This window comes from Cyprinodon tularosa, unplaced genomic scaffold, assembly GCF_016077235.1.
Source record: "Cyprinodon tularosa strain WSP-4 unplaced genomic scaffold, ASM1607723v1 ctg611, whole genome shotgun sequence".
Classification (NCBI taxonomy): Eukaryota; Metazoa; Chordata; class Actinopteri; order Cyprinodontiformes; family Cyprinodontidae; genus Cyprinodon; species Cyprinodon tularosa.
In genome coordinates, this window is record NW_024039354.1 from 136,603 (window position 1) to 159,607 (window position 23,005).

At 35.8% G+C, this 23,005-nt stretch overlaps 2 protein-coding genes across 4 annotated transcripts; one reads left to right on the forward strand and one right to left on the reverse strand.

Moving 5' to 3' along the window:
- Positions 1-2,079: 2,079 nt before the first annotated feature.
- On the forward strand, positions 2,080-8,160 carry LOC119798140 (tetraspanin-8-like). The gene is made up of 9 exons (XM_038307493.1): positions 2,080-2,283; positions 2,661-2,726; positions 3,289-3,402; positions 3,478-3,552; positions 3,627-3,725; positions 4,178-4,264; positions 5,063-5,122; positions 6,137-6,220; positions 6,303-8,160. The coding sequence occupies exons 1-9, from the start codon at positions 2,203-2,205 to the stop codon at positions 6,405-6,407; spliced, it is 771 nt and encodes a 256-aa protein (XP_038163421.1). The 5' UTR covers positions 2,080-2,202; the 3' UTR covers positions 6,408-8,160.
- Positions 8,161-12,688: 4,528 nt separating this feature from the next.
- Positions 12,689-20,874, reverse strand: LOC119798145 (tetraspanin-8-like). Of its 3 annotated transcripts, XM_038307499.1 has the most exons (9): positions 20,715-20,874; positions 20,504-20,569; positions 17,323-17,439; positions 17,168-17,242; positions 16,936-17,031; positions 15,897-15,989; positions 14,916-14,990; positions 13,769-13,852; positions 12,689-13,411 (listed from the first exon to the last, which is right to left on the reverse strand). In XM_038307499.1, the coding sequence occupies exons 1-9, from the start codon at positions 20,772-20,774 to the stop codon at positions 13,271-13,273; spliced, it is 807 nt and encodes a 268-aa protein (XP_038163427.1). In that variant the 5' UTR covers positions 20,775-20,874; the 3' UTR covers positions 12,689-13,270. The 3 variants fall into 3 exon arrangements, with proteins under 3 accessions (XP_038163427.1, XP_038163428.1, XP_038163429.1); XM_038307500.1 differs by lacking the exon at positions 13,769-13,852; XM_038307501.1 differs by lacking the exons at positions 17,168-17,242; positions 17,323-17,439.
- Positions 20,875-23,005: the final 2,131 nt, after the last annotated feature.

Consider the following 23,005-nt stretch of genomic DNA (forward strand, 5'->3'; position numbering starts at 1 on the left):
GGCGGCGGACGTGGCTGGGCTGCTTTGGCTTCGTCCGGTGGGGGGGCGGCACGGTTCGCTCCGCTCTGGCTTTGTGCTGCCCCTCGGGCTGCTGGGGGGGGTGGTTGCGCCGGCTGCGGTCTGCTCTTCTTGCGGTTTTGCGCCGGGTGGCTTTTCTGCTCTCGGGCTGATTCTGTGCGCGATGTTTCGTTGCGCGCTGTTGGCATCGGTCTTGGTGGGGTGGGGCTGCGCTTTTGGCCGGGGGGGCGTTTTGGGGGGGTCCCGCGGCGCTCGCGGCCGGTTCGCGGGGGATGCGCATGGGCCCCGGCCGGGGGCGGTGCCGCCTGAGTGTTTTCCTGGGTGGTGCGGTCGCGGTGGGTGTTGCGGCCGGTCGCCGGGGCTTGGTGCTGGGGGGCGGGGCGTGTTTCGGTGCTCTGTGGGGCTGGGGCGTTTCGGTCGGCGCCGTGGGGGGGCTGGTGTTCGGTGCCCGGCCCTACTTCGGGGTGGCCGGCTGCCGGCGGGGCCCGCGGACTCGTCCCCGCGGCTCCCCGGGGCGCCGGCATGGCGGTGGCTGGGGGGCATGAAACAAGTGGAGCAGTATGGCAATTGCCATACCGCTACACTTGTGAAAGTAAAATCTGTTGGGCTCCTTTTGGCATCAAGACAATTATTCTTATTGCCACCTTGCCAGACAGGACACTGTAAAAAAAAAAAAAAAAAAAAAAAAAAAAAAGAGAATCAATAAAATTAAAGCACTTATTTATAGTACCATTAGATCTTGCACAGATGATTAACAATCTCTTCAATTGGATCATTTCCTTGCGATTTCTGTAAGGAGGAAGAATGTGCTTGAACAAACTCACTGAATACAAAGTGATGGTGGATTATGACTCAGCTTGGTTTCATGGCCTGAATATAAAAACACTAATGGTTTCTTAAAGTAAAAGATAAACTGATGAAGGAATGAAAAGGCGGCTATACAATTCACTGGATTTAAATTAAATTGAATATATGTTAAACATATAATTATAAAATAGTAAAAAATAAAAATCCAAGTATTGAAGGAAAAAAAAATCTAAGGACATTGCATAAACTATGCCTTATAGAATACAGCCTAAAATAATAAGCTTAAAATTTAAATTAGAGTAGGTTTCTCCAGAGGAAGATTAGGGCCACTGAAAAAAAAAAAGTTAACTTATTTTTACATTTTATTTCAGTATAATATGAGAAAAAAGTCAGATTTCTGACTTTAATCTAAGAATTCTGACTTTTTTCTCAGGATTCTGACTCTAATCTCAGAATTCTGACATTTTTCTCGGATTTCTGACTGAATTCTGACAGCTAACAAACATGTTAGCATCAAGCAGTAGCCATGTCTGTGTTAGAGACTAGCTCTCTTGTTTTAATCACCTTCTGCTCTTCCATTAATGAAACAGCATCACCGGGGACCCTCGGGCATGTAAAAAGTTGCCTAATTCCGTCATTTTCCACCAATGTGTTACTGGCCCTTCCAAACAACTCACATCTTTGTCAGTGAAGTTGAGTGCTCATACATCTATGTCTTCATAGTGCCCATCTACATTAAAATCCTAAATTCTAAGATTAAAGTCAGAATTCTGAGATTAAAGTCAGAATTCGGAGATTAAAGACCGAATTCTGAGATTAAAGTCAAAATTCTTAGATTAAAGTCAAAATTTTGAAGTCAGAATTCTGAGATTAAAGTCAGAGTTGTGAGAAAAAAAGTCAGAATTCTGAATAAAAAGTCACAAGTGTGAGAATAAATTCAGAATTCTGAGATTAAAGTCAGAATTATGAGAAAAAAAAGTCAGAGTTCTGAGATTAAAGTCAGTGTTCTGAGATTAAAGTCAGAATTCTGACCTTTTTCCGATATTAAACTGAAATAAAATTTAAAAATTAGTCAACATTTTTATTTTTTCAGTGTCCCTAATCCTGTTCCGTAGATTTCAGTTATTTCTAATTTCATATTCCCCATTTACAGTTTTGCTTTTCAATGAATGGCATATCAGAAATCAGAAGTCTCGTATTTCCTACATTTCCACAGGCAACTTGAAGGCAGCACAGAGTCAGCATCCAGCCCGTCATCGTGACGTCCTGCGGATGCAGACAGATGCCCTTACTGCCTCCACTGCGGGCTCCTCGCCGATGTGTTTTTTCCTTATATTAAAGAAGAAAAAGGCATTTTGAAGCGCGTCCACAGAGATCATGCAGAAGAGCTCAGTGGTCGTGGTGGCGGATAAAACGAGTCTGAAAAGGCCGTTTATTTTCGCTAACGCTGTACATATGGTAGGTGCATTCCAGTTTATCCGAACAGGCCTGTTTTGATACCTTCTTAAAATTTATAATGACATTTTTTTTTTTTTTTTGTAATATTAAATAATGCTAAATTTGTAGTAAATAATGATTTCCAGATGCGTTAAATGCAAGCTGGTCAATATTTTTGATGCCTGGTGTTATTATTGTTTTTCCTTTCTTATTAAATAAGTTCCTGCTCCTTTAAGGAGTGACAGCAGTGCGTTCAAGAATACTTATCCTTTGAGGGTTGACATTATAAGCTGCAATGCATAATCTCTGTGGAGAGTCTGAATTAAAGAGGATTTGAATTTATTTGTTTAGGGGGAAAAAACTGAAATTAAACATTTTGAGATGTTTTTTTTTTCAAGGCTTTGTGTTTCTTCATGTTGAGGCTGACTGTGATTTGGCATCGGGACCTTATACAAACTGGCAAGGTAAGATATAATTTTGATGTTTGTCAGTTTTTGTTATTTTAATTGGATAAATGTAGTTTTTTAAAGCAAGGAAGCAGAAAAAAAGGGATTATTAATGAACCCTCTCCAATGATTTCACCTGAACTTACCATGGCAGCATTATTTTTATATAATCTTCCTGGAATGACATGCTTGCTGAAATATTTTAGAGTAACATCTTGAGTGGTCTTCTAAAGGTTTTGAAGATACATTTAATTTGTTTATATAGTGCAAAGCAAAATATAAGACAATTATAACATAAACTGCCCATATTAGATTGCAATCTAATATATTAACCCGAAACAGATTATTTTAGGGAATATTAAGAAAAATTCAAAAGTAAAAAATTCAAAAAGTAGGGCGTTGTTGGAAAAATGCATTGCCCTCTTTTCCACATGCAAATTTGTCTTTACTTTATTATCAACATGCCAAAAATTTTTGTTTAAAGTAACAGTACACATAACCACACAATATAGTTTCTGGTTTGTGCAGCGTAGGCTTTTTTTTTTCCAACCCACTGACTACACTTTGATTTTCTCTTAAGATGGTGCCCAGTATTTCTGTAGCAATGATGTACGTGATCGAAGTCGGCTGCCTGCTGCTGTCAGTGCTCGGTGTGTTCGGAGCCTGCAAAGGAAAGAGATGGTGTTTGATTCTGGTAAAACAAACACATAAAAAGTGTTTTTTTGTACAAATTTATGATAATTATTATAACATTGGTGTCTTTTTGCAGTATGCAGCTGGCATGGCAGTGGCAAGTCAAACTATAATTATCAGAACGGCATTAAGTTATCAAGATGTTTATGAGGTATGAGCTTTAAATCCCATGTGTTTGCATATTTAACAACATTTTCTTTAGAGATCTCCTTTTTCTGGCTTTAGAAACGCGTTGTCCGTGAGGAGTCCAAGCTGCTGGCCATGATGCCGCTCACTGGGCCGAACAAAGCCAACAGGACGTTGCTCCATAATATCCAAGAGGAAGTAAGCCTAGGCCTGTGGTTTCATCATCCATTTAAACTTGCTGTAAAATGTCATTGAAAAAGATTTAGAAGAGTTTAATCTTTTGTTGGAATTTCATAATATATCTAAGCATTTTTTACAGTAACCCATGTCTCATGTTTTTAAAAGAAAATATTTTGGGTTTTTTGAGAAATTATGGAATATTGGCATCAAAAACATAAATATGCCTGTACAAAAGCAGAAAACAGAAAGTATTTCTCTCTAATTATAGTACTAAAGAGACTCCACTGGGTGGCCAAGATGTAGATCGTTTTAATATCGCCACCTAATGGCAGCAACAAACTACTGCACCACTGATCAGAAGCCAGTCACAAACTTTCATTTTCATTTAGCTGTCCTGTTTAAAGCTTCAATCTTATTTCCTTCATTAATAAAAGATAACATGAATGACGTCCTGTTTGTAACCCTTCTAGTTGGAATGCTGTGGTCTCATCGAAGGCTACAAGGACTGGGGTGCATCCATTCCCGCCTCCTGTAACTGTCATTATCCAGGAAAATGTGTGAGTATTCCCAACATCGCATATTCTCATCAATGTAATCAATGCATTTTGGTCAACCATTTAAATTGTATTCATCATGCAACTTTAATTTCTTTACAAAAACAAAAGCATAGATTAATTTCATTAGAAAAATAAAGATCAAGATTAAACTTAAAAAATGAAATTGATTCTGACTATATGCACTGCCATGCTAAAATACTGCAACTGTCAGGTTTGGTGGATGTTAAATGAGGACCCAAATGCAGAGATGAGTTCTTGCAGATTGAATTTAAATGCAGATGGCAACAAAATCTTAAATGCAGGAACAATAAAAAAAAGAAACCAAAACCAGGAGACAGCAGAGAGAAACACACATGAGGAGCTAACCAATGAAGAGGATCCAGCAATGAGAAACAGGACTGAATAAAGAATGGGCTAATGAGCTGATATGGAACAGGTGTGGATAGAAGTAACTAGAAGGGAGCTAGGGCAAAGGAGACTGGCACAAGGGGGCAGCAGAGAGTAACCCAAAAAATGCAACACTGCTTAAATATAACACAGAATGGAAAAAAAAAATCAATTGACAACAGAAGAGAATGACATAAATAACTGAAAACTCAAAAAGAAGTCCAAAAGGGGAGAACCATGACGGCAACTCTCAGTAGCTATGCAAATATGTAAGCAATATGACTGCAGATTAGACTTGCAGAGTTTCTTATGTGCAATTCATGAAAATCATAAAAAAAGTAATTAAAGGAAAATTAGAAATGCAAAATGTTTCATTTCATAATTAAGTTTCATCTTTGCACTTTTAACCAGGTTCGACTAAGAGGCATCGCCACTCTTGGAGCTCCGAAGAACCAGTATGTCTATCGAGAGGTAAAACACATTCCCATGTCCATTTGATTGCTAACTTTATTACATATATTAAGTATAATGGTGTTATCATAGTGATTGCTAGCATTTTATACCCTTGTAATGTGGCAAATGAAAGAAAAAAACAACATATTTTCTAACGTCATAATAAAGCTGCAAGGCAAAGATTGTTGCAAATATAACACAGATTCAAATTCAGTGTGGAGCTTTTTGAGGAAGTCAGGGAAATGTTAAACACAATTTCTTTGCAGGGATGCAGATTAGAAACCGTAAAAAACATAACTTAAAGTATTTCTTATTGAATCCACAGCGAGGAGAGTTTATCTGAATAAAACAGGAAGTTAACTAAATGCACTCTCAAAAATCAAAATAACTGATTGATTCAGTATAAAGTATTCAGTGTACAGCTTGAATAATACACTGGAAAAACAATCTAAAAATGTCTTAAATTAAGTGAATTTACCCTTAATTTGAGTAGGTAAATGAGAGGATTTGCCAATGAAATTAGTATTTTTACTCTTAAAGTAAGATATTTTGATAAAATGCACTTGAAAATAAGACAATGTAATTGGGTTTTCTTATTTTAGAAGTAAATTATCTTGTTCCTTTGGCAAAATGTCTCCTTTACCTCCTCAATTCAAGAACAAATGCACTTATATTAAGAAAAAATTACTTATTTAGATTTCGTTTTTTTCCAGTGTAGTACACAATCACTGTCTCCTGAAAATAAACCCTTCATATCTTAACCCCTGACATCAAAAATTGACATGACCACAAAGTTAAAGTGAAAATGCAACAACCAAACTAATGCCTGCTAGTGATACAAGCAAAATAATCTTCCCAATTTTGAGAGGACCATGATAAACACTTGAGTAGGTGTAGCAACTAAAGCCAGTAAGTAAACTTCAGTCGGTGTAATTGGACACAGTGGAAACAACATTAGCATCACCCAGATCAATATCTTGTTTATGCCTGCTGCTTTAGGCCTTTATGTAGCTGTGATGTTTCATCCCACAGCCTTGCCTCCCGATTTATCTCTCCGAGCTGAAGCTGGCCTTCTCCTTAGTGATGGCCATACAGTTTGGAAGTGGAGTGTTTTGGGTAAGCTTTTGGTTTATTCCATTTATAATCAAAGAGATTAAATCTAATGCATTTTTTTTTTTTGGTCTCCTTCTGTTCTCAGATTATTTTACTCGCAATGAGCATCAAACTGATGGGACAGATAAAAAGGAAACAAGAGTTTATAGCTCTCATCCAGTCCAACAGATACGTTCCAGGGGCTTTCTAGCACTGCACACTACTATGATTTAAATGTGCACTTGGCACTACAAGCATAAATGGTTTAAATTGGCACCTGAAGCTGCATACCATAATAAGGCTATTATGTGCTGTAGCAATATGTTATAATTTTATACATGTTACTGCATGTAACTGATGTTGACAAGTGATCTACATAGTTAGATTTATATCATTGCTTTTTTTAAGCCTTACTGCTGTAAAACAAAGCAATTGAATGCAATTTTACTTGTATTGAAATTATATTCACACTTTTACATGCTTTTGCCGTATAGAAGATTGTGCTTTCAAAGAATATTTTGTCAAATAAGCGGTTTATCTGGTGCTTATTCTTTTGTTTTGTGATGGGATATGTAGGGAAGTCCTTTCATGTTTTTTTTTTTTTTTTCATTTGTTCCATATGCAGATAATAACCTTCTTTTTACCTCATGCGTCCAAAATGTTTGAAATGTAGTAAATTCTTCATTTTTTCTTAGTTTCTTTAGTCAAACCTGTCTGGCCTCCAAAATGGGGATATTTACTGTACTTACACCCATCATTTTTTAAAAAGTCTGATTTTTGGATTCATTTCAGCTTTTTTAAACCCTGGATTTAATAGAAATATTGAACAATTTGCACAAAATTTTTAGTATAGGTCTATAGAGGGCGACCAGTGCGACTATAGAATAGATAAATAACATGAAAGAATGATTTAAATGTGACATTAATTTATTAAAACTGAAAATCAATACGGACTTTAACTAATAACAAACATATGATTAATTATACACGCTTGTTTAAATATATAACTTTTATGAAATATAATTGTTTAAAGATTTAATGAATTATCACATTTGTCCTGTGTTGAAGCATTGCATTCATTTATTTAAACTGTAACACATCCATCAAAGTCAAATAGGCAGGACTAAGACACCTTGTGTAAAAACTGACATCTGATTAGATATTTATCATTAAATAAATTCTTTATTTATTGCCAGTTTTAATACAAAAATTATACATTTGAATAATTATTCCATAGGTTATTTATTTATTGAATAGTGGCACTCTGCGCCCTCCATATTCAAACCAAGTTCAGTCAATACTTTCATATGTGTCTTTGTTATTCAAAGGGCATGCAAGTCTGTTTAAAATGTTTTCCTTTTACATATTGCATATGTTTTAGCTCACAATAATAGTCTTACTTTCTGAGAACTATAGAAATATGTTTAACAAATATTGAATGATAAAAGTGAGGAATAAAAAGACAGCCGAGGAGCAGGCTTAAAGTTGGAAAAGACGGATTATAATCTGCTTTAGACGAGTGAGCTACAGTGAGCAGCAAAGACAAAAGTAAAAAGCTCCAATTTGAGTTCCTTTAGATACGGTTTATTTGGTAGTTTATCCTGTGAAAAGGAACCCACTCTATTTCCCCACAGTGGGCAAACAATACTTCCGAGAAAATCCGTTGTTAGGTATAAAACTATAACTGCAATAAGGTTAGATATTTCCATTTCTGATCCAGTTCTGACCTGTCCCCATGAATACTTTATACAAGGGACCCATGCAGTGATTATGCACTTTTCTCCACATAATTTCTCCTCTTTTCTTTTAATACACAACAAAATACAAAGTCACTATAATTCTGTTGAAAAGTATTTTTAGAAGAAAATAAAGTGATTACCAATAGAGATTTTCAAACAGTATGTTACAGACATGGGCAGGTCAAGTATATAAAAAAAAAAAACTGATTTATGGATTGTTAAAAACACATACCGAACAATTACAAACTTCTGCCATCTTAATAAAAAAATATTTACCTCTTAAAATAATCAGGGCAACGTGTAACTGTAGGAAAATAACTATTAGAATCAGCTGGTCAGGCTTCTAACTATAAGCAGAAATCGGCATTGACCAGTTAAAACCTGATTGGTGCAACTCTGTCAAGTATTAATTGAAAAGCTATCAGCAAAGTTAGCATAGCTAAATTCATTTGCTAGGATTATATGCAGGTATCTTGGTAGAAATCGGATTAATTTTACACTACAGATTTTTTTTCGCTATACTACCCTAACGTCCCATCTGTATAACCACATATTAAACAATTATTTTGTCTTAAAGCACACAACTTTCTACATTAGATTATTGCTAGATAAAAGCTTCATGCAGCACATTTTTAACTGTGTTAACAAAGTGCTTCTATTGAATATAATCCAGTATTTCTTGCATATATAATCAGGTTAGACCATCAGAATGGGATGCATTTCTCATTGAATGTCTTGACTTCTTGTTATGCACAGTGTATATTTCTGAAATGATGACGTTGCAGTTTGTTTTTTGAAAAGCACATTAAATGAATGAGTGATATTCAATCAAAACCACATGTTTGAGGAGGTGGCTTTGTTTTTGTTGCACATCTTGTAGACATGCTGCTGAGATCATTCTTTGGTTTGAGTTTGGGGGTAAAAATGGGAAACTGCGGCAGTCTGGCTCTTGTGTGAAAATAAGTCAATGCTTTTCTACTATAATCCAGTTGAGGTCACTGTTCCATAGAAAACTCACTAGCATAAAAATTTTTCTGCATGAGCTGCCTGCCGTGAGAAATACTCCTGTTCTTAAATATTGTAAAATACAATTAATCTACCTGTGCACTTAAACCATAAATGCCTGATATGCTGTATGTTTGCAGTTATGGTTTTTTTTCTTCTGCATTTTACTGTTCATTTTTGATTCTAGATGTGAACTTGATATACTGTTTTGTAAATAGCAGGAATAAAAATATGATTTCTGTTTTTCTGCTTAAATCTATTTTACTGTGATTTGTCAGAATTTTAGCATTTCTGTTCAGAACAGGAAATTTAGACTCAGATTTAAACTATTCTTTGGTATGGGAGAGGAGGAGAATAATGTATTAAGCAAACAAGAGGCATGGTAGTTTTTTGTTATTATTACTTATTTGCACGCACAAAAACACTAGAGACTAGGACAATGAGAAAAAAGTGCAGTCACATCTTTTATATTATGTGTTATAAAGTTCACACAGTCAGCAAAGTGTACAGTGCAGTACTTTCTATCTTTTCTTTATGTATATGTGCAGAGGAATAAATATGTGTGCAAGAAACAATATAAAAAACTTAACTTTAGTAATTATGAAATATTTCAAAAAATATGAAATATTTTAAAAGTTTATTAATTTTATTGAAGATAATTGCTGTCAGCTAAAGGTAACCTTTTAAAACACTCAGAATATGCTGTTTTGGTCAAGTTTGTGTACACAAATCATGAACTTGTTGTTTTAAAACGCTGCCTTGGCAGTAACTATTTAATCATGGACCATTTCCACAATGAAGGTAAGCTGCAAAAGGTTGGGTATCAATGAGTGTATAGATAAGTGTAGGTAATTTCCTGATTTTTCAAAGGAAAAATTAGAGTATGGATTTTAATTAGCTGTTGGCCAAAAAAACTTAACATTAACAGAAAGAAAATCCAAATATGTCACTCCATATAATGACATTAAATGCTTTGAAGAATTATTACTACATACATATTTATTTAGATGCCTCATCAACAAAAAGCAAAACAAAAGTAAATAAAATCTCACACAACTGAATTACACAAAGAGCTTTCAGAAATCTTCAAGCCTTTCTTCTATATGTGAAAACATCCCCAGATATGTGCTTTTTAAAACATGTTGTGTGTAACAAATCTTTTTAAAGTAATGGTCCATATTTTTGTCATGAATTCCCCCATATGAGGGCGTGGCAAAAAGAAAAGCAACGTCAGGCCTCTTCCAGACCCTAATTGTGAGTGCTGTAGTTCACCGCTTTAGTTTCTGGGCTGTAGAAAACCTTGTTCAGTTAGCACAGGATAGCAATAAACAACCCTATTGAAATTGTCTTTAGAAAAGTGAGAGAAACAGTTTTTTTTTTTTTACTGTTTGGTGCTGTTGTATTGTGGAGTGGGGAACTGCAATCTTTTTCAGTTTGCAACTGAACCAGTAAAGTAGAGCTTCTGCATGATTACCACAAATGTGCCCAGTTTTTAAGTATGTACATGGTGCAGTTATGAAAATGAGTGAAGCAATTACCAACAGCAGTATGAATCCCAGCAGTATACCTAACCCCATGTGTAGGTAATATAAGACATTTTGAGTGTAAAAGGGAAGACACGGCTAGAAAGGAGCATCATTTTCTTGATGTGTTTTATTCATTACATGTATTTATGTGGGTTATTTGGATGAATTCAGCTATAAACACAAATAAACCAAACTTATGAAGATATCATATGAATAAGACACACAAAAAACAAGAGTTACACAATATACAGAATAAATATTACAGTCCCTTAATGAGATTTTCATAATACTCAGTGTGAGTCATAATTTCATTCAATTTCTTTATAAATAATCTTTTTGATGGGCAGAGCAGTACGGGTGGTAAAAACTGCTCTTTTATTTAAAGCTACAGTGTGTAACTTTTAGCGACATCTAGCGGTCAGACTGCAGACTGCAGCAACATGAACATCTCCCCTCCACCGCTTCTCCCCCCCAACAGTACGGTGAGCGTTACGGGACAAAATGTCTTCCACGACGTCCGCATCACCTACCTTCTCAAGTGATGAGGTTTGTTTACATAGATAATTTTACAGATAGTATTTCATTAGTCTGTGTAGGGTATAGATTTCATGTAGACTTAAGATAATAAATATACCCGTTATTTTTTCTACATTGTTGTGACGTTTTGGCGATCTCGCAATCGCTAGTTTGTTGGCTCTGTGCTGCCGTAGCGCAAAGATGTCTCCATGACTGCGAGACCCGCTCCTATGTAATTATAAATAATGAATTCTAAGGCAACGCAAATATTAAGGTTAAGAGGCTGAGCCCGTAGATGATGATAAATAACATAGTTTTGTATAATATATTACATTTCTGACTGTATATCCCTGTAATTATTACACACTGTAGCTTTAACCCAAAAAAAAATAAAACGTAACAAGTACAAAAATAGATCCAAAAAAGAGGTCAAAGGAACCAAAACTACTCAAAATATGTAACTAAAAAAACTGACCTCCCTTAATGAGACAAAGGGAAACTTAAATAGTTGCTGGTCAGATCATAATAGAAGGACTAAATTCATGAGTATGTTGTGCATTAATTAGCTCTTGAATCCTCTATTGGACACAATCTCCCCGCTGCCTGTTAGTCTCTTAGAAATTTAGGCTGGAGCTTCCATGCATTGAAGCAACCAGCGAGAAAGTAGTGACCGGATTGGATAATGCACAAAATTCCATGACTTCCAGTGAGATTAAACTTCTTATGGGGTCTGTGGAGCAGGGTCAGGTCACGAAGCTGGCTGCTCAATGCTGATAGGAAGAAGCAATGATTTAGTCAGAACTGGCTTTTGAGGCAGACCTGTAAAATCAATTCTATTAAATATAAACACATAAATAAGTTATTAAAGGTCCTGCTGAGACATTAGATGTTCTTTAGGTGATAGAAGGCCAACTTTGTTCATGTCTTTGTGTGCTCCCAAGGTTAGGATCTGAGTCCATCATGATTGGTGGTTGCTTGCTGTAATTACTGAAGATAAGTGATAACTTTAAAATTCTTACTTTGGTGTAAGATATATTTCTTCAGTTTTTATTCAGCAGAAGGAAATGTTGAAACATGCATGTATTAATTTCTTCTATCTAGGCAATGACCCTTATTTCCTCTGACTAACGCACACTTTCTGGTGTTGTTTATGTTGTATTCTACTGGATGAACCCTTAGTATCAGGGAATTTATGAATCTGAATTATTTAAAACAAAGAAATAAAGAATATAAAGGCAGTGGGATACGGAAGTAACTACATTTACAATCAAAAGAGGTAAAGCCTAGAATCTTATATGTATGTATCTTGTTTTTTCTGCTTTCAGGTTTGAAATCCTTTAAAAATTATATTTTCCGTGTCCTTTAAACTGTGCGACAAATGTATCCCTGAGCTATTTGCCATCTTCTTTATAGTCTACAGGAGGCTTTTTACTACCTTTCACAAATCTCTGACGACTATACAGAACTACTATATTTTTACTAAGAAACAGCAAAACATGCCAAACTCTTTTCACATGTTAAGTGACTTTTTAAGGTAATTTTAGGACTATTAGCATTATAAGAGGGCTAATTAAAATCCAGTCCACATTTTGTAAAATTGCTACCTGCATCCATTTCTTTCCACTTAATAATGCCAGACTAATTATTGAATTATATCTGTTGCTGTTATATATGGAAAATGTGAAGAACTTCACCAAGTACAAGTATTCTGCAGCACAATGAGCTTTATTAATAGTCCAGAAGCAACTCACAGCTGTGAAATTAATTTTTTTTTTCTCAAGCATTCAAAAATATAAAAAAAAGTTATTACAAAATGTGTTAGAATATAGAACAATATTAAAAAACATTTGTATAAGTAGAACTACAAAAACTAACAAGTAAAAAAAAAGAAAAATTTTAACTCTTAAATATCTCCCTCCTCTCTTGCAGAAAGTTATGCATTAGTGCGTTGACAAAAATCACATTTCTTTCGCTGAAATAAAGGCTGTGAAATTAGATCTAAGAAAACCTTAGCCTTACAGACCATGGACGCCTATAAGGGGTTTGTTATTATGATTCTGTGTATTTCTTGAAATGGATCTGGTCCTTAAACGATAATTTTTATTAAATCACAATCCAGTCCACCCTTCCCTTAAATGATATGATATTAAATACATTTGTTTGCTCAAATTTCTACAAAAAGCTGAACCTGATTGTTGGTTTAATATTGCAAAGTTTCATATATTTTGACCTAATTATACAGTACCTTCAGTCATGTCGAGAAGAAAATGGAAATGAAACCACAGAAATCATGCAATGTAATCATCTGGGGTCTCTACAAGACAACTGTACTTTCCAGCTCTTGCTTCCTTACTGTAGACCACCTCAGGAGTTTCCAGCTTCTTATTGATTTGACACAGAATCGCAATGCACAACCCTATTGGCAACATCTATAAGATAGTGAAAGAAAGAAAAAGGTTACTTCTACCTTCTGTTCTCATGTCTTGCGCATCTTCATACAGAGTTTTGTTGTTTTACAAATTAAAAGATGATCAAGCTCTATTATTATTGCAGAGACGTAAGAAAGCTTTTCTTATGGTGAGGAGTTTAAACACTAATTCTAATCTCCTGGTTTAATATAGAGTTTGCAATAATGTGTTATGTCATATGCTTGTCAGCTAAAATAGGCTGGAATAACAAAAACTGACTGATTTAAAGGTGTCACAGATTAATTCTAACATTGGAAAAAAGGATTGGTAAACAATACATAAATTGAGGTATACTGTGTAGGTCAACATAATACATACCCATAATATCATGAATCCCGCATGGATGCAAGAAGAGATATTAAGATAAAAATAGGTTTCTTCAATAATCAATGGAATACAAGGCTACAACAGGGAAAAAAACAAACAAACAAAAAAAAGTTAAATCAATGTTTTAAGCCATTCCTTACTTCAAGGTATAGAAGAGGATTTTCTTTTCCCGAGTGGATCATCAAAATAAGTGGTCCTCCTAATTGTCAATCATTCTGGTGATATGTTTATATAAGGCTGGCCGTGGCCGTCCCCAGTTAGCTATCTTTTTACTTTAAGGCATACATGTGCGGTTTCAGCCAGTCATTGATTCTCAACTTTCTCACTGTTTTTCTATAAAAATGGCAGAGGGTCGTAAGAGAAAAAGTGTCTACGAAGTTTAAAAGAAAAGAAAGGCTTCAGAAGAGAGATTCTTGGGGAGATTCTTTTAGATGATGGCGTACACTGAAAGCACAGGTCGGGCTTCCCACTGATTTGTCAGTCGCAAAGTTTCTAGTTGACAGGTAAAGTTTGGCATGCTATTTGGAGGAATCAATTTTACAACTCTGCATATCAAAAAAAAAGGAGAAATGGGCTCTCGCATGCTCTCGCACATGTTTAATAGGTGATCCCTCTCGCGAGCAGGGTAGTGCGTGGGCATTATTTTTTTTTTTTAAGTAAAGAGGGCGGCGCTTTTAAAAAATTCGCAAAAATCCTCCACTACACCTTTAAGATGATCTACTTTAATATTAAAATATACGTTAAATACTATTAGGTGACTTGGGCTTAAATGTCTTTCTACCCACTAAGGCCCACTAAGGAGAAAGCTGGAATAAAACTTATTTCTCCAATTGTAAGACAACTATTGTTCCCCATTCCATCCATCAATCCATCCATCCATCCATCCATCCATCCATCCATCCATCCATCCATCCATCCATCCATCCATCCATCCATCCATCCATCCATCCATCCATCCATCCATCCATCCATCCATCTTGTAGATATTAAGAAATTGTTTTTTTTTCTTCTCCTCAAATAAGATACATAATATAATAAGAAAGTGCAATAAGTGGACACCTTGAATGGTGTTTACTGGTTTTAACAGAAGAATACTTAAGAATGCAAAAATAATGTTTCTATTTCTATTGATCAATACCTTTGAATAAATCATGATGGGCTGATCTTCAGGACCTTCCACTGTAAACTGGAAGCTGCCTTTTGGAGCTGGCACCTAGAAAACATTAACATGGTTTATTACATAAAGAGAATAATTGACATTACCCCAGATTACTCTCACTGGCAAATGTGACAATAAAAGCATCACGTTGTATGAATAATTTTCATTTGCAAGGTTGATAAAATGTTACAATGCATATATCTTCAATGATAAACCCCCTTTTTGTTTTCAGATATGCTTAGATTTTACAGGTCAGTTTTATTGGTTGAATTGTGTGATGATGAATGTTTCTAAAAAACAAGTGGAAAAGAAGTGGGACAGCAAATAACTCAGGAAAAAAAATGCCAAATGTTCTGATAGTGAACTTTGGCATCTATGCACAACACAGTGTCCAGTCAAGGCTAAAAAACTATGTTGTCTCTTCATCCCTTGGTTTTGGATTATTCCTTTCATTAATCCTAAGATTACAGCATGGATGTTTTTTCTAATTAAAAATACTGTCTATGTTTTGCATACAAAAAAGTCTGTCACAAAATATATGTTTTCAAGAGAACTGTGTCTAAATTTTAAATATTAAGTTTTTAAGGCTCTAAATAAAAAAAGGCTTGATCAAGTGATATTACTAGAAGAAACAACAATAGGCAACAGCAACAGGGAGAGAGAACAACTAACACATGCAATATTAACCAATGAGCCAAAGAATCTATCAGTATGACAATATTTGCAATGTTAGATATAGCTTGATAAAATCTGATATTTGATTTTTTGCTAATATTGAATCGATATCCTATATTAATATTGGATAGGACACTCATAAAGCTTACACATGATTCCCCATTACAACTGCATCAAAACCAAAGATAATAATGTGTTACAGGAGCTTCATTTTTATTAAAAGACTATAATATTTGAGAATACCAAAATAATATGTATATTGGTAGGATTTTTTTTTTTACTTACACATGGATTTATTGACATATTATGACACAGACAAGTTTGTGAAATGTTGTTCTTCCAATCCAGGTAACCCTGTTCGACTCCACAACACTGAAACTGAGAGAGAACAAAAATAAACATATTCATAAAACATAAAAAAAATAACTTATCAGTTTTGGAAATGTGATAAGGCATTTTTAGTCGTGTAAGGTTATAATACTGGCTGCTGAGATTCCAAAAGGATAGATTTGAATAGAAATCCCATGGCTACTTCTTATGGTAATGAACATAAAGAATTTAAAGTAAGTATCATCAGACTTAAACATGCAGCAGCTATACATGTGACAGAACTTGATGTTGCACAAAATCTGCTTTATTTCATTAAGTTTAGAACTAGGTCACACATTTGTTAATCTACAAAAAAACATTGCAAGAAAATGAAAGGAGATGAATGTTTTAAACCACTGTATGAGCAAGTGCTCTTTAGGTACCTAAGGCATCATTATCTATAAACAATCTATCTGGAGGCGAATTAACCGAAAAGACTTTGTTTAACTCTGTATGTTATATTAATTTTTTTTAATTATTATTTATCCTTTATTTAACCAGGTAATACCCATTGAGATTAAAAATCTCTTTTGCAAGGGAGACCTGGCCAAGATAGGCATCAAAATTACATCACATCATTACATAGGTACAAAGACACACACATAAAAGCCAAATATGCACTTACAATAAAATTTCAATTAAAACATTGACATGTGAGGGAGTCCAGCTCAAAACATCTAATTCTCAGCTTAAAAGTATTCAAAGGAACCAATTTACTAAGTTTCAAGTTATTTTGCAGCAAATTCCATGTAAAGGGGGCAGAGTAAGCAAAGGCCTTTTTACACAGCTCAGTACTGACACATGGGACAGAAAACAAGACAACAGCCTGAGAACGGAGAGAGTAATGACCAATGCTTTTTACAAATTATGTTTGTCTTTTCCTTATGCTATATTACCATAAGCTTGAGCATAAAAAGTTGTGTAGATAGTAAGAAATCCTTGAAAAGTGACTTACTTGCATCTGTGCGTTGTTTAGCATTTTTAAATCGTCTTGAGAGGCATTAGTTAGAGGCAGCAGGTCCAGGAAGTGACTTCTTATATGATCTTCCATCTATACAGCATGTAAAAAACAATGAAAGCTGGAGAGTTGCATTTTTTATAATGTATCATTTTAGGATTTCAGACTTTAAAATTCACGAAGTGCATGAACACAAAATCGAATGAATATAATTATAATTTTCAAATACCTGGGTTTTTATAACCTGAGCATGAACTTCTAAAGCAACAAATGACAGGAAGCCTGCGCTCATTCCAACTGCAAACTGAGACAAAATGTTGAGATTTTAACGATTTATATTTATTTCTATTCTTGCTTTAAACGTTTTTTTTTTTTTTTACTTACCACTATCAATGGCCACTTTTTTTCTTTCAAGGAACCAAACCCACCGAAGAAGGCAAGGACAAGTGTTGTAGTGCAAAACACACAAGATACATTCAGCCACAAAGTGGTTTCCTCTGTCTATTGAGAAAAAATGTGAGAAAAATATCCTGAGATGTATTGATATTGGATGAAATGAAATAAATGTTTCTACGCACAGGTTTTTATTGCATAATTCTATTGTAGGGATCTCTCATTTGACCCCTGGCATTGGCTTGTTGACCTGATCAAGGTGCATTTCCACATTTTTCATCCTGAGTAAACAGGCTCAGACCTCAGCCGCCTAATTTTTTCTTTCCTTGACAGAGCCACCATTAACTTTTTTAACATAGAGGGTCTCCTGAACCCCAAGTTGGCCTTGGCAGAAGGCCGTGCACACTGAGCCTGGGTCTGCTAAAGGTTTCTATCTGTTGAAAAGGGACTTTTGCTCTCTACTGTCACTGTATGCATGCTTGGAGTGAGGGATTGCTGCAGAGTCAACTAAAAATGCAAGCAAATCCATACTCATCCAGGAGAAGCAAATTCTGCAAAGTCGTTAACTAAATACAATCGGCTGTTTTTTCTTAGATAGAAATTTTTAACCAATCTGAAACTGAGCTGAATTGAAAATTAATTGCAGCTTAAATATTAATAAATCTGTTGTTGATGTACCGTCAAGGACATTTCTTTGTTAGCAGCATCTTTAGCATAAGTCACTGATTTTAAAATATAATTTCCCATTCCAACATGCACTTACTAAAATATTTCATAGGCTGTGCAAATTATCTAATGAGTTTCCCAACTTGGAAAGGTGCAGATCAGGCTTTCTACCTTTCTGATAGATTAATCCACAGTCCTTGAGTTTGCTATTTAGGGAAACAGCTAAAAAAAAGATAATGGAAATATTTAACTAAATCAGCCAAGATGTTTTCAATTATTGTATTTAGGTGACATGTTTAGATGGTAGAGGTAGGTCAATAATGATGACATATTATTGAAGAATGGCCATGGATTGATGAAAGCAAAGCTTTGACACCATAGTCAGAGTTAAATATATTGGTTAACAGTTCCTACATGGGCTAGTCAGTAAATGGCAGCATAAAAAGCTGATTGCAGTTTGTATATACACTCAGGATTTTGGGATATTATGGACACATTTAGGGCGGAGACAATTAATCGGATTAATCATAAGTAATCGATTATTGAAATAATCATCAATTAATTTAGGAATCGATTAATCATTAATGAAGTATAGAGACTGTAAAACATGCCTTTAGCTGACAGAGCAACAGACTTAGGGCAACAATTATACCCAAAAAAAAAAAAAAACTATATATAAATTTAGCATTTAAGATATTAAAAAAATAAAACATTTTCCGTCAATATGCTCTATCCAGAAAACCTTAATTGGAAAATTTATTAATCCATTAATTGAAGAAATAATCAGCAGCTTATCAATTTGCAAAATAATTGTAAGGTGCAGCCCCAGACAAATTTACTATGACTATATATATAAAAAAAAAACTGGTGGCCATAATGGTCATTACATTGGATAAAAAAGTTGAAGCTTTCAGTTCAATGTATGTCCTCCCAAATTTGAATTACATGGTAGCAGAATGATGGAAGTTAAGACTTGGATGCAAATGGTTGAGACAATGACCCTAAGCATACCATGAAATTAGTTACAGTGATGCTTAATGGAAACAGTAAACACATACAAAGAGTTTATTCCCTTATTATTCTGACATTTAGCAGTTCAAAGTATTGTTGGTAGGCCTATAGCTTCGTGCCTTAGAAAGGGAAAGGTTTTTCTTAACTTTTACGTCAGACAGTGAGAGAAAAATGTTCCGTCTTTTTTTTTTGTTGTTGTTTTAATTGACTATAAATAAGCTGTTCAACAGTACTGTTTGTCCACTGTAAGGTTGCATCAGATCGGGACTCTGAAAGTATTTTATTTTATTTTTTTTACTCCAATCAATAATGGGTCTAAAAAGAATGTTGCTTAGGGAATATACACTGCTCAAAAAATTAAAGGAACACTTTGAAAACACATCAGATCTCAATGGGGGAAAAAATCATGCTGTTTATTTATACTGATAAGGACTGGGTGATGTGTTAGGAAGAAAGGATGCCACATCATTTGATGGAAATGAAAATTATCAACCTACAACCTGCTTTCATCTGTGAAAAGCACAGAGCGGCTGTGGCGGACATGCCAATTCCGGTGTTCTGTGGCAAATGCCAATCGAGCTCCACGGTGCCGGGCAGTGAGCACAGGGCCCACTAGAGGACCTCAGGCCCTTAGGCCACTCTCGTGAAGGCTGTTTCTGATTGTGTGGTCAGAGACATTCACACCAGTGGCCTGCTGGAGGTCATTTTGTAGGGCTCTGGCAGTGCTCCTCCTGCTCCTACTTGCACAAAGGAGCAGATACCGGTCCTACTGATGGGTTGTAGACCTTCTACGACCCTGCCCAGCTCTCCTGGAGTAACTGCCTGTCTCCTGGAATCTCCTCTATGCTCTTGAGATTGTGCTGGGAGACACAGCAAACCTTCTGGCAATGGCACGCATTGATGTGCCATCCTGCAGGAGTTGGACTTCCTGTGCAACCTCTGTCTGTAGGGTCAAGGTAGCGGCTCATGCTAACAGTAGTGACAGTGACCCTAGCCAAATGCAAAACTGGAGAAAAGAGTCAGGGAAAGATGAGGGGAAAAAATATCAGTGGCCTCCACCTGTAAAACCATTCCTGTTTGGATGGTTGCCCCTCTAGTGCACCTGTTTTTAATTTCATTAACACAAAAGCAGCTGAAACTGACTAACAACCCCCTCTGCTACTTACCTGACCAAATCAATATCCCAGATGTTTAATTAACTTGATGCTATACTCTGATTACAAAGTGTTCCTTTCTTTTTTTTGAGTAGTTAAACAAATAAGTGGAGGAGATTTATTTTAAACCCTTTTATCTAACATTTTATCTTTACTATTGCATTTGTGTTAACAGCAGTAAAGAGACCATTAATTGAATTTTGAGTTTATGTAAAAATAATTAACATTTTAAGATTTTGGTGCCCTGTTAAGGCATTTAAATAATCTAAAACTATAACCTTTCCAGCTTTCTTTGGAGGTAACAACTTATCTTTTTATAACAGCACACACATAGGTGTTACCTTTTCATCATAATGTATGTTCGCATGAGCAAAAATAGCGGATCCCAACATCAGCAAATTGAGAGCCTGTAAAACAGCCAAAATAATCAGAAGGAAAATTAACGCAATAGTTCATCAATTCAACAAAAACAGAATCAGTTATAATAAGTCATTAAATCTGATATTGGTATTATTTATCAGGCAATTCTTGAATTTAAAGGTAAACACTTACCGCAATCACACCAACTGAACAAAGGAAGCTCCTTTTCAAATGGATATTAACTTTCCCCATTTCCTCTACTTGGGCTAAGCAAACAGGGAACACAGACCAAGCGTTTTGACAGTTTGCTCTTGAAGAAACAAATGGAGAGGAACAGATGTGTTCAGGTAATCATCCCCCTTTCCCCTTAAAAAGGAGAATGTGGGTGTGTTATATGAAAAAAAAAACTACTGCAACAGTCTTTCACTTCTCCTTATAGACTGATTACCTAAGCAGAATTAGTAAATGGGGCTTCCCGTCTTAGTTTCTGTGTGATGCCTTCTAGAGAAAAACAAAAGTTGGAGACAAACCAGAAATCTTAAATTCAGACGAAAAGTTTAGGGGAAGTCACATATTCACTTTTTTTTATCCTTTGCTTTGGCAAATTTAAATCTGCCCTTTTTATTTTATTGATCTTATATTATTTCCTTGTTCAATGTTTTACATTTTTTCGGATTTTTATATGTACAGTTATTGGTTCCATCTGTGGTTGTTTAAAAGTATATTAAAGACAAATAAAGTAGAAGTAGTTGTGGTTGCAAACATTTGTTCCTGCAAAGGATGTGGATACTTCTGTCCTCTCTGAATAGGATGTGAAACTAAGTTACTAGGCCTGCTTTATTATTGCTCTGACAATATCTATCCATAAGAGTGTAACCATTTTGATGGTGTTCATCTATGATAGCTCCGTCCATCAGAATGGACTGTCACATTCTCATTTCATTTGAAGGATGAAAATGATTTAATTTTGCTCCAACTGCCAACAGGATTTCAGTCCAACAAAGTCTGTTCTGGTTCAGGATACATTCTGCAGTTGGAAAAAATCTGGAACAACTCCTGCGTATAAAAAGGAATAAAGATTTGGGTGTTTGAAGAGCTGAGCTCTGCTTGACTTACAGTATGTTGCTGCTGCTTTCTAAGCGGACTTTTTATACTTCACAATTACTCTTTCCTAAGCTTTGTAGAGTAGATTGAGACATCTGTCTCCTTCTTGCCTTTTTTTGTGTTTGTCTCCCATTATTTTTCAGCTCCTTGAATTCAAATATAATGTTTTGTTTTCCACTTTAATAGTGAATATATTATTTGAACTAAAAATCTACCAATGTGTGAACAATACAAAGTTAGCCAATTTAGTTTGCTGTAGTGATGGTTCTAGGAACACTGATTAATCGGCAGCATGTTTCGAGCTAATACAGTAAACTCGTGTTAGAAGGGGAATTGTTCCAAGAAAGTCATATGACCGATACGGACACTGTTTTGAAATGACTGACGCACTAAAGTCTGTTTATAAGCACATCTGTGAAAGGGATGCATCTACCAAAAAAAATTGTGCTTTAGTATACCCAGAGTACATTACAGCTTGTTTATACAGTTTGTCAAAGGTTAAGAGCAGTGGAGAAATAAATAAATATATATAGTGCAAAAATGCAGTAGAAACATATACAGATCCACCATGTAGTGCAAGTATGATGTTATAAGTGTGATGCAGAGTCTCGATTTGAAACCTATTAGAGCTTCCAACACTTCAACAGTCTTATGGCAGCAGGGGAAAAGCCGTTTAGAATCTGCTGAACCTGCATTGGATGCTTTAAAGCATCTTCCCAAAGGACAGCAGGGAGAACAGTCCATGATGGGGTGTGAGGGGTCACTGATGATGTTAGAGGCTCCGGACATGCAGGTCTGGGGTGAAATATCATTAAAGGAGGGAAGAGGTGCCCCTATGATCCTCTCTGCTGTTCTCACCAATCTTGTCATGTTATTCCAATCTGAGGCGCTGCAGCCTCCACACCATACAGTGAGACAGCTGGTCAGACACTCTCTATGGTGCTTCACTAGAAGGTTGTGAGGATGAGTGGGGGCAGGAGGGCTCTCCTCATCCTCTGAAGTACAGCCGTTGTGACCTTTTGACCTGAGGAGGTGTTCTTAGTCCAGGTGAGTGTGTCTGCGATGTGCACACCCAGGAATTTCGTGCTGCTGACCACCTTTACAGCAGAGCTGTTTATGACCGATGGAACATGGTTAGTCGACGATGATCTCCATTGTCTTCTCCACGTTCAGGATCCAGCTGTTATCTCTGCACCATCCCACCATCTGCTCCACCTCCTCTCTGTATTCCTGGTCGCCGTCGTCTCTGATGAGGCCCACCACCGTAGTGTTGTCTGCAAATCTGAATTTGTCAAAAAGTCAAAAAAGTCAGAATTCTGAGATTAAAGTCAAAATTTTGAGAAAAAAAGTCAGAATTCTGAGATTAAAGTCAGAATTTG

What these genes read in the sequence shown, in the direction of transcription:
- LOC119798140 (XM_038307493.1), top strand. Translation starts at nt 2,203, where the DNA reads ATGCAGAAGAGCTCAGTGGTCGTGGTGGCGGATAAAACGAGTCTGAAA. An exon ending in TCGCTAACGCTGTACATATG is followed by an intron (nt 2,284 to 2,660) that starts GTAGGTGCATTC and finishes TTTTTTTTCAAG; the next exon opens with GCTTTGTGTTTCTTCATGTT. An exon ending in ACCTTATACAAACTGGCAAG is followed by an intron (nt 2,727 to 3,288) that starts GTAAGATATAAT and finishes TTTTCTCTTAAG; the next exon opens with ATGGTGCCCAGTATTTCTGT.
- LOC119798145 (XM_038307499.1), bottom strand. Translation starts at nt 20,774, where the DNA reads ATGGGGAAAGTTAATATCCATTTGAAAAGGAGCTTCCTTTGTTCAGTT. An exon ending in GTTCAGTTGGTGTGATTGCG is followed by an intron (nt 20,570 to 20,714) that starts GTAAGTGTTTAC and finishes GCTGTTTTACAG; the next exon opens with GCTCTCAATTTGCTGATGTT. An exon ending in ACATACATTATGATGAAAAG is followed by an intron (nt 17,440 to 20,503) that starts GTAACACCTATG and finishes TTTTCTCAATAG; the next exon opens with ACAGAGGAAACCACTTTGTG.